Source organism: Erinaceus europaeus, chromosome 1, assembly GCF_950295315.1.
Source record: "Erinaceus europaeus chromosome 1, mEriEur2.1, whole genome shotgun sequence".
Classification (NCBI taxonomy): domain Eukaryota; kingdom Metazoa; phylum Chordata; class Mammalia; order Eulipotyphla; family Erinaceidae; genus Erinaceus; species Erinaceus europaeus.
In genome coordinates this window covers 78,321,685-78,330,871 of record NC_080162.1, presented here as the reverse complement: position 1 = coordinate 78,330,871, position 9,187 = coordinate 78,321,685, and the positions used below count along the sequence as shown (strand labels likewise).

The 9,187-nt window shown below is 51.5% G+C and overlaps 1 protein-coding gene across 1 annotated transcript; it reads left to right on the top strand.

The window, feature by feature from the left end:
* Positions 1–380: 380 nt before the first annotated feature.
* On the top strand, positions 381–7,918 carry FAM83C (family with sequence similarity 83 member C). The gene is made up of 4 exons (XM_007522647.2): positions 381–1,026; positions 3,357–3,524; positions 3,720–3,844; positions 4,551–7,918. The coding sequence occupies exons 1-4, from the start codon at positions 514–516 to the stop codon at positions 5,983–5,985; spliced, it is 2,241 nt and encodes a 746-aa protein (XP_007522709.1). The 5' UTR covers positions 381–513; the 3' UTR covers positions 5,986–7,918.
* Positions 7,919–9,187: the final 1,269 nt, after the last annotated feature.

Here is a 9,187-nt window from a genome sequence, read left to right as displayed (position 1 = left end):
TGCCAACTATCAGTCAGTCCGCTGCTTGTATGTTCATGTCTTATCACCACAACTTGAGTCATCGTGTGTGTGTGTGTGTGTGTGTGTGTGTGTGTGTGTGTGTGTGTGTGTGTGTCCCTAAGCACATCCATATACCTTCCAGGGTGGGGTGGGGGCTCCAGAAAGTCAGGGTTGGAAGATAACTTTCTAGGACCCCAGTAAGGATGGATGGGTGATGGAGGGGGGTTGCAAGGAGGTAGGCAGGTGTGCACTAAGGACCTGACGCTGCTGCTTCCCTGGGCGAGTCCTAACAGCAGGCAGACAGGTGAGGCTGACCTGACAGGTTCCAGAAGCCAGGGGCAATGGGGCGGAGCATGGCTCAGGATTAGGGTGGAAACGGACTGGGGGCCTACCACATACAGGGCAGGCGGGCAGGAGGGCAGGAGGCAGTTCTGTTAGGTCTTCCTGCTGCAGCCAGCACAGGGTGCTGGTCATGGATCCCGCTGGTGGGTGAGGACAGACAGATAGGGAGGCATGTTCAGCAGCCTGGGGCCTGGGGCCCTGAGCACCCAGGGCATGGCGGGACCCCTGCGGGGCCGTGTGGAGGAACTGAAGCGGCCATGGTGGCGAGAGAGCTCACCACTGGTGCTACAGCACAGTGAGGCGGCCCGGCTGGCGGCCGACGCGCTTCTGGAGCGGGGAGAGGCCGCCTACCTGAAGGTCATCTCTGAGGAGCGGGAGCTGCCTTTCTTGAGTGCCCTGGATGTGGACTACATGATCAGCTATGTACGCGGAGGCCCTGAGCTCAGTGAGGACCAGGGGCCAGAGATCTCAGGACCTGACCATCTCAGCCTGCTCTCAGAAATCACCTCTGGCACTTATTTCCCCATGGTCTCCGACATAGACCCCCCAGACCTGGACCTGGGCTGGCCTGAGGTCCCCCAGGCCACAGGCTTCAGCCCCACCCAGGCCGTGGTCCACTTCCAGCGGGACAAAGCCAAGAACATCAAAGACCTTCTGCGATTCCTCTTCAGCCAGGCCCGCAAGGTAAGGGCCTTATCTCCTCATTCCTCAGGGTCAGGAATGTGGAAAAAGGGGGCCCAGGGAGAAAAAGCCACCAGCCCAGGGCCACACAGCAGTGCAGAAGGAGTGTTAGGACTCGATCTTATAGCCTCTATAAGATCACAGCTTCAGAGAGTGAGCCTATGTTTCCCTTACTCTGCTAATTCCCAGACACTTGGGAACATTATGGATAAGGAGAGAATGGAAAGGGACTGAGAGACTCCACGGATACTCTGCAGATGCATGCCAAGTTGTGCTTTCTGTGGAGAAAGAGAGAGAGAGAGATATTCTTCCTCTCTGCACCTTTCTGGGGAGCAGGCCCATGCCCTTCAGCAGATTTTCAAAAAGGTTTATGATCTCCAAATCAAAACCCCAAATTTGATGAGCATGTGAGCCATCCCCTTGAGCTGTAGAGGAAGGAACTAAGGCCAGTAAGGGACTGGGGCATGCACAGGAAGGTCCAGTCAGTGGAAGATAGAGCTCAGGGCTCAGGGGGGCAAAGAGAGAGGTCCCTGACTCAGGCTGCCTTAGCCCAGGTTCCCAGCTGCATCTGAGCCTTATATCTCCAGCCAGGCTTGAATCAGGGGAGGAGGCATGACCTTAAGGGCTGGGCTTTTAGCTCAACTCCAAAAGAAAAGAGGAGTAGAAGCTGCTAGGATCAGGAATGGAGAGCAGGTAGGGGTGGTGAGTGCCTGGCAAGGCTCCAGCCACAAAATCCACAGCACAGCTTCACTCCTGGAGCCCTGACCTCTGACTCAAAAGCCAGGAGAATGAATCAGATGACCCCGGGGGCAGGACTTGAGATAAGACTAGACTGAGTGCCTGGGTCTGGGGGAGCAGCTGGAGGGCTCATCTACAGCCATCAGTATCCACTGGTGTCTCCAAAGCTGCCCTGGCAATCCTACCTGTGCCGCAGGCAGGGGCGGGCTGGGTCTAATTGGCACTGGGAATGGCACTGGGAATGGGGTTATTAATGAGGTGGTTCCTGTGGCGGGTGTCATCACCCCTGCCCCTTTGATCTTTCCAGCCTATCCTTGTTCCTTCTCCCCTTGGCCATGGACTTGGGTTTTCCATTCCCACTCCCCAACACTTAGCCATCTTACTCTACTTCTAGATGCCCCCACCTCTGAGCCAGAAGCCCATCTTCCCCCCTGGACTGTCATTGCCTCTCAGAGTGACCGTGGGAAATGCTTCCTTGCCTTGCAATCCAGTGTGCTTTTTCTTGAAGTAGCAGGAAAAGAAAATTTATTGAGCTTCTGTTGTATGTTGAATATTTTCACATTTAATTCCCAATAACTCAAGATGTAGCTATCATTATGCTCATTTAACAGAGGAGGAAGTTGAAACTCCCAGAGGTGAAGCAACTTGCCCAAGGCATATCACTAGGAAGCAGCAGAGGGTGGGTTCAGCCCGCTTCTGACTCCAGAGCTGGAATGCTTTGCTCTGCACCTCTGGCCTGGTTAGAGACAGGAGCTTGTCACATGCATAACAGGAAGAAGGGGCAATTGGAGACTTGGTGATACATGGGTGGGGATGTGGAGAGGGATTTCAGAGACAGCCCACTATTTGAGAGAGCTCAAGCCCCACCTCACTCCTCAACTGAACAGAATGGGTGGAGAATGTCTCATGGGTAAACTGAGTCAATTTTCCTGACAAAAGGCATTGAAAACTCCAGTAATTAGCTTTTAGCTCTTGAAAAGGGAGCCTCAGACAGACAGTCCTTGGACTAGAAATGAAGACTAAAAGTAGTAAGGACAGTGTGAGGAGCTCGACTGGGAACTGGGTTCTGGTTCTCCTTCTAAGTCCTGACTTCGGACCTCTGTTTGCCTATATGTAGAATGGAGCCAGAACTAGCACAGTTGATCCACACACAACTTTGAGAATCTGAGAACAGGTAAAACACTCTAACCTCAGAAAAAATGCATGCCAAAACTTTCAAATAACTTCTGGACGTTGAGGATAGTGAAACTTCCCTGTGTCTAAATTAAGAAGCCCTGAACTACAGTCCAGGAGGTGGCACAGTGGATAAGGTGTTGGACTCTCAAGCATGAGATCCTGAGTTTGATCCTTGGCATCGTGTGTGCCAGAGTAATGGTATGGTTCTCTTTCTTTCTGCCCCCAATACATAAATATAAAAAACAAAACAAAAAGACATCAAAACAAACAAAAACATCCTGGACTAGGTTTTCTCACAGGCTTTGACCTCTGACCTCCCAGTCTTGAGGCCAGTGCTTTTTGTCTGGGGTCTTGAATCCTACCCCTGTGCTGGGCAGTGCTCTGCTGGGCAGGACTGAGCTTCTCTCTGCCTCCCCCAGGTGGTGGCTGTGGTGATGGATGTGTTCACCGACATGGACCTCCTGTGTGACCTCATGGAGGCCTCAAGCCGCCGCGGTGTCCCTGTCTACCTGCTCCTGGCTCAGGAGCATCTGAGGCACTTCTTGGAGATGTGCTACAAGATGGACCTCAATGGGGGACACCTTCCGGTCAGTGAGGAGCAAAGGGCAGGACCAGGGGCCGTGAGGCAGGAAGGGCAGCCATCAGTTGGATGGTCAGTGGGCACTGGGGGCCAAAGGCATAGGGGGACCCTGTTTTCTCAGTTGTTTGGGGATTTAGACATGGCTAGAGAGAGCACCACTCTTTCAAGGTCATCCCTAAAACACCCTCACACTTCGGTCCAGAACATGCGTGTGCGGAGTACCTGTGGGGACACATACTGCAGCAAGGCCGGCCGCCGCTTCACTGGGCAGGCCCTGGAGAAGTTTGTCATCATTGACTGTGAGCAGGTGGTGGCAGGCAGCTACAGGTGAGCCAGAGGAGCCTCTGGAGGGGAGGGAGGCCTGGAGCTGGGCCCCGGGATGGTGTGGACACCTTGGACAGATCTGGCAGCATCCATCCCTTCCAACACGAACTGGGCAGCTGCCACTTGCCAGGCCTTGTGCAGGGCTCAGGGACAGCACGAGGAGTGAAAACACCCTGGGCTGGGTCCTGGAGGAGCTCACACTGTGGGAGAATTACTTTAATGCCTTTGTTACAGAAAATAACAAGGGGGTTGTGTGGTGGCACACACACTGCCGTGCACAAGGACCTAGTCCTCACCTGCAGGGAAAAGCGTCACAAGCGGTGAAGTAGTGTTGCAGGTGTTTCCCTTTCTCTGTCCCTCTCTATCTCACCCTCCCCTCTTGATTTCTCTGTGTTCTATTGAAATAGATATTAAAAAGAGAAAAGAAGAGGAAAGAACAATTGCACCTCGGAGCTGGGGGGACTTTAGGAGACCCTAATCCCGAAACTATTTTGTAGATGGAGAAGTGGAAACCCTAAAATGGGAAACCACAGGCTCTTGGACTAGAAACAGAGCGGAAACTAACAGACTCGGGTCATAGCTCTGCCCGTCACTTCAACCTGGGCAGTGGAGTGGACCCATTGTTTTTTGGTATGCTTCTGTGGTTGTGACTCCTGCATAGCCCCAGGTCCCTGCACTAGGTCCCCTAACCCAAACCCTCTCTCCCCAGCTTCACCTGGCTTTGTAGCCAGGCCCACACCAGCATGGTGCTGCAGCTCAGGGGCCGCATCGTGGAAGACTTTGACCAGGAGTTCCGCTACCTGTATGCCGAGTCGAGACCTGTGGAGGGCTTCTGTAGTGGTGAGGAGCCCCTGTCTCCCCGGGTTCAGTGCCCTCCTCCTGTAGCTCCAGCCTTCGGACCTGGCATCCCAAGCCCCACGTCTTCATCGCCCTCCAACACCAGCCTCAGCAGCATCAAGTGCTCGCCTCTCATGGGCCGCTCCTGCTACCTTGCTCTGCCAGGAGGTGGTGGCTGCAGTGACACAGGTGTTGGGTCCTCATCCCGGGGCCCAGCCTGCCGAGAGGCAAGTGGCCAGCCCTCCCTGCAGCGCCAGCTATCAGATCCAAACCATGGCTCCTCACCAGGCCCCTACAAGGCCAACCTGGGCAAGCTGGGTGCGTCCCCATGGTCCCAGTCCTCACCAGCCCTCAACCAAAATAATGCCAGCCCCTTGGCCCTAGCAGTGGGGTCACCTCTGCTTCCTCACCTGCGCCCCCTCTTGTCCTTCCCCCGGGGTATCCCAGTCTTGTCCCGTCTCCCAGAGAACGGGGTTCCTGGAATCCAGGAGTGTAGCCCTTCACGAGGTCGGTGGGTACCCGGCACAGCCCTGGAGACAGTGGAGGAGAAGAAGGTGCCTCTGAGTCAGAGCCATGGCCAGTTAGATCTCCTTGTCCCCTTTCCCAGGGCCCGAGATGTAGGAGGCTTTGATTCCGGGGCTACCTCCAACTCAGGTTCCCTTGGGGCTGGTGAACAGGCCCCTGAGGATAAGAGGTTATCCCCAGGTCAGAGATACAGTCAGCTGGATCTGCTACCCCAGGCCCAGAATTCTGGGGGTGCCTCTGAGCCAGGTTCCTCCAGGCCTGGAAACCAGACCCCAGAAGACAAGAGGCTGTCCCCAAACCATAGCCATGGGCAGTTGGACCTCTTGGTACAGTACCCCAAAATTGGGGGCTCCAGAGTGCTCCCTGAAGGCAACTCCTCAGCTAGGGCTAGCAAGCAGACTCCAGATGAGCGACGGCAGACCCTGGGCCACAGCCAACTAGACCTCATCACAAAGTTTGGCCCCTTCCGAGGTGAAGGGCCAGGACCCAACGCTCTCCCTAGGCCCAGCCCTGTTCGCAAGGCTGGAGTGGGTTCCGGGGAGGAGAAGCGGCTGACTCTGGGCCACAGCAAGCTGGACCTCATCACCAAGTACCACCAGCTACAGGGTGCCAGGCAGGGAACTGAACCTGGCCTCCCTGCAAGCCCCACAGGTGGCCATCACAACAGTGGTGGTATGTTTGGGGATGAGAAACGGCTGACCCTGGGACACAGCAAACTGGACCTCATCACTAAGTACAACAAGTCCAAGTTCAAGTTGCTTCGAAGTCGCTTTGAGTCCTAGCCCTTCTCCCAGCAGGCACATGTCCTTCCTCCACCCACAGAGATGCTAGACTTATTTGCGTCTTGGACTGTAGGGTGGAGGCCCAGGCAAGGTCAACATGAGGCAGAGAGGGTGTTTAGAAACCTGGATTAGACACTGCCTCTGCTCAGGATTCTTGCCTACACACACACACACACACACACACACACACACACACACACTGTAATTACCGTTATTGAGCATTTGTCATTTGCCACTGTTTTGGGCACTTCACACTACCTCCTCATCTTTCATCTTCACAGAATATTGAAAAATAGACTCAAGTAGGAATATCATCCTATAGTCATAGGATTCTTTTTTAATGTGGAAACTGAGGCCCAAAAGGGTCTGGAGGACTTGCTTGGAATCATGTCCAAGTAAGTGGCAGGGTAGAGGTTCAAATCAATCAGTGTCTCTCTGACTCTTGTGTTTTTGCAATGACATGATGCACAACAGTCACAATTCAAGTTCCCATGCACACAAATTACACAAATCACAGGTCATTCTGCAGTTGGTTCCATGAATAAAGTATTGGGCTCTCAATCATGAGGTCTTGAGTTTGATCCTTGGCATCACATATGCTAGAGTGATGCTCTGGTTCTGTCTCTCTCTTTCTCTCATTAATTAAAAAAATAAACATATCACAGAAGTACTCAAATGCCTTCATAGTATACACAGAGCACTGGCAGAAGTCACAACCACATACTATACACACAGATACTTTCAGTCAGCATACATAGGTCCATGAGATAAACCAAACCACTAGAATTCTAGTTATAGGTACTCATTTGGCTAAATGAATGGCTACACAGAACACATGCATTCAGTAGATACTGTAGACCCCCCTCAGGATCCAGGGACCACAAATGTGCACATAACTACACCTGCACACAGGTGTACACAGATGCCAGCCAATATCTACTAAGTCATAAGGCCTGGTATTGGGTATATGAATGTCCCACAGCAGTGATAAGTGAATTATATTCAGTCAGTTAGAGTCAAAGATTCAATGCATAAACCACTGGGTTATCAAGACAGAGTTGCATCTGGCTAAAGGCTAACTGGCAGCAGAAAGTATAAAAGACAAAGAGAGTCATGGTGACAGTAGAGTGGTGAGAAGAATTTTTTTGGCCTCCAAGGTTATCACTGGGGCTTGGTGCCTGCACTACGAATTCACTTCTCCTGTGATCATCTTTTTTTCATTGTTGTATTTATTGCTATTATTGTTGTTGCTGCTGCTGTTGTTGGATAGGACAGAGAGAAGTTGAGAGGAGAAAGTAAGATAGAGAGGGGGAAACCCTGGTGGCAGTCAGTCTGTCACCTCTAGAGGGGTGGTATGAGCTAGCTCTCAGTGCTGTAATGCTTGGGAGTCAGGCAGTAGCACAGCAGGTTAAGCGCATGTGGCGCAAAGTGCAAGCCGGTTTGAGCCCCCGGGTCCCCACCTGCAGGGGAGTCGCTTCACAGGTGGTGAAGCAGGTCTGCAGGTGTCTATCTTTCTCTCCCCCTCTCTGTCTTCTCCTCCTTTCTCCATTTCTCTCTGTCCTATCCAACAACGACGACATCAATAACAACAATAATTACAACAACAATAAAAAACAAGGGCAACAAAAGGGAAAATAAATAAATATTTAAAAAAAGATAGAGGGGGGAGAGAAAGATAGACAGACACCCGTAGATCTGCTTCAATGCTTGTGAAGCGCCCCCCTGCAGGTGGGGAGTCAGGGACTCGACCCTGGATCCCTGTACCAGTCCATGTGCTTCACACTATGTGCACTTAACCTGGTGCGTTACCACCTGGCCCCCAAGAAGAGTTTTTTTTTTTGGCCTCCAGGGTTATTGCTGGGGCTCAGTGCCTGAATCCACTACTCTTGGAAGTTATTTTTTCCCTTTTGTTGCCCTTGTTGTTTATCATTGTTGTTGTCAATCACATGCGAGAATTACAAAGGAGAAGCCAGTCAGTCCTGCACTCTTGCCAACCTGTTGCCAACCTAGATCGTCACATTCCAGTCTCTTCCTAAAGCCATGCTTCATCCACTCTCCCTCTGTCCTTTATCCTGAACTATTTAGCCTCTGTCTGGGACATCCTGTATCTCTCTGTTTCTTTAATATCTTATTGTTGTTGTTACTGTTGTCATTGTTGTTGGATAGAACAGAGAGAAATCGAGAAAGAAGGGGAGGGTAGAGAAGGAGAGAGACCTGCAGACCTGTTTCACCACTCGTGAAGCACTCGAACCAGGATCCTTACACTGGACTTTGTGCTGTGCACCATGAACGCTTAACCTGCTGCACTACTGCCCAGCCCCTGGAGAAGAGTTTTTAAGAGAAGCAGCCTTTAGGTCAGGCCTTGAAGGCTGGGGAGGATTTAAAGAAACGGAAAAGAGATCGAAGTATTCCTGGCAGAGGGAACCAGGTGAAGAGGAGGTGGGGAGAGATGATTAGTCTATGGAGGAACTGGAGAGCACGTGATGAGTAGAGGACACAGATACCTAGTGACAAATATTTTGCTGGGTGCTCATAGAATTGCAGGTTCTGATAGGTTGCGGGTCTTTTCCCTCAGCTCATCACTTGCTTATGACAATATACCTGATACAAGTCAATAAAGGCAGATATGTTATGACCTGGCGGCAGCCTGGTTTACCATAGAAAAAGCAGAGATAAGGAGCTCTGCACTGGGGGCAGGAACGAGGCACCATTCAGACTAACTATGGAGGGTTCCCTGTAGTAGAGCTGGACTTGAACCTTAACCCCTCTGCTCTCACTGACATTCTTTGAGGTGTATGTAGGGATTGAACCTAGGACCTCATACATTGGGGACATGTACTCTGCCACTAAGCTTCATCCCAGTTCTTCATCTAGCCCCCTCTCAGGACTTTTGTTGATTCTACAAAATATGGGTCAAGTTTATCCCACTAATCTTCCCTTGACTGCTACCATTTAGATCCTGGGAAAAGAAGGTGACTACTGAGAAAGTGATCAATCACATGCGAGAATTACAAAGGAGAAGCCAGTCAGTCCTGCACTCTTGCCAACCTGTTGCCAACCTAGATCGTCACATTCCAGTCTCTTCCTAAAGCCATGCTTCATCCACTCTCCCTCTGTCCTTTATCCTGAACTATTTAGCCTCTGTCTGGGACATCCTGTATCTCTCTGTTTCTTTAATATTTTATTTATTTACTAATAAAAG

Bases quoted from the DNA above. Each gene is read 5' to 3' on its own strand.
- FAM83C (XM_007522647.2), top strand. From the start codon at position 514: ATGTTCAGCAGCCTGGGGCCTGGGGCCCTGAGCACCCAGGGCATGGCG. The intron at 1,027-3,356 runs GTAAGGGCCTTA...TGCCTCCCCCAG, and splicing joins TCTTCAGCCAGGCCCGCAAG to GTGGTGGCTGTGGTGATGGA. The intron at 3,525-3,719 runs GTCAGTGAGGAG...ACTTCGGTCCAG, and splicing joins TCAATGGGGGACACCTTCCG to AACATGCGTGTGCGGAGTAC.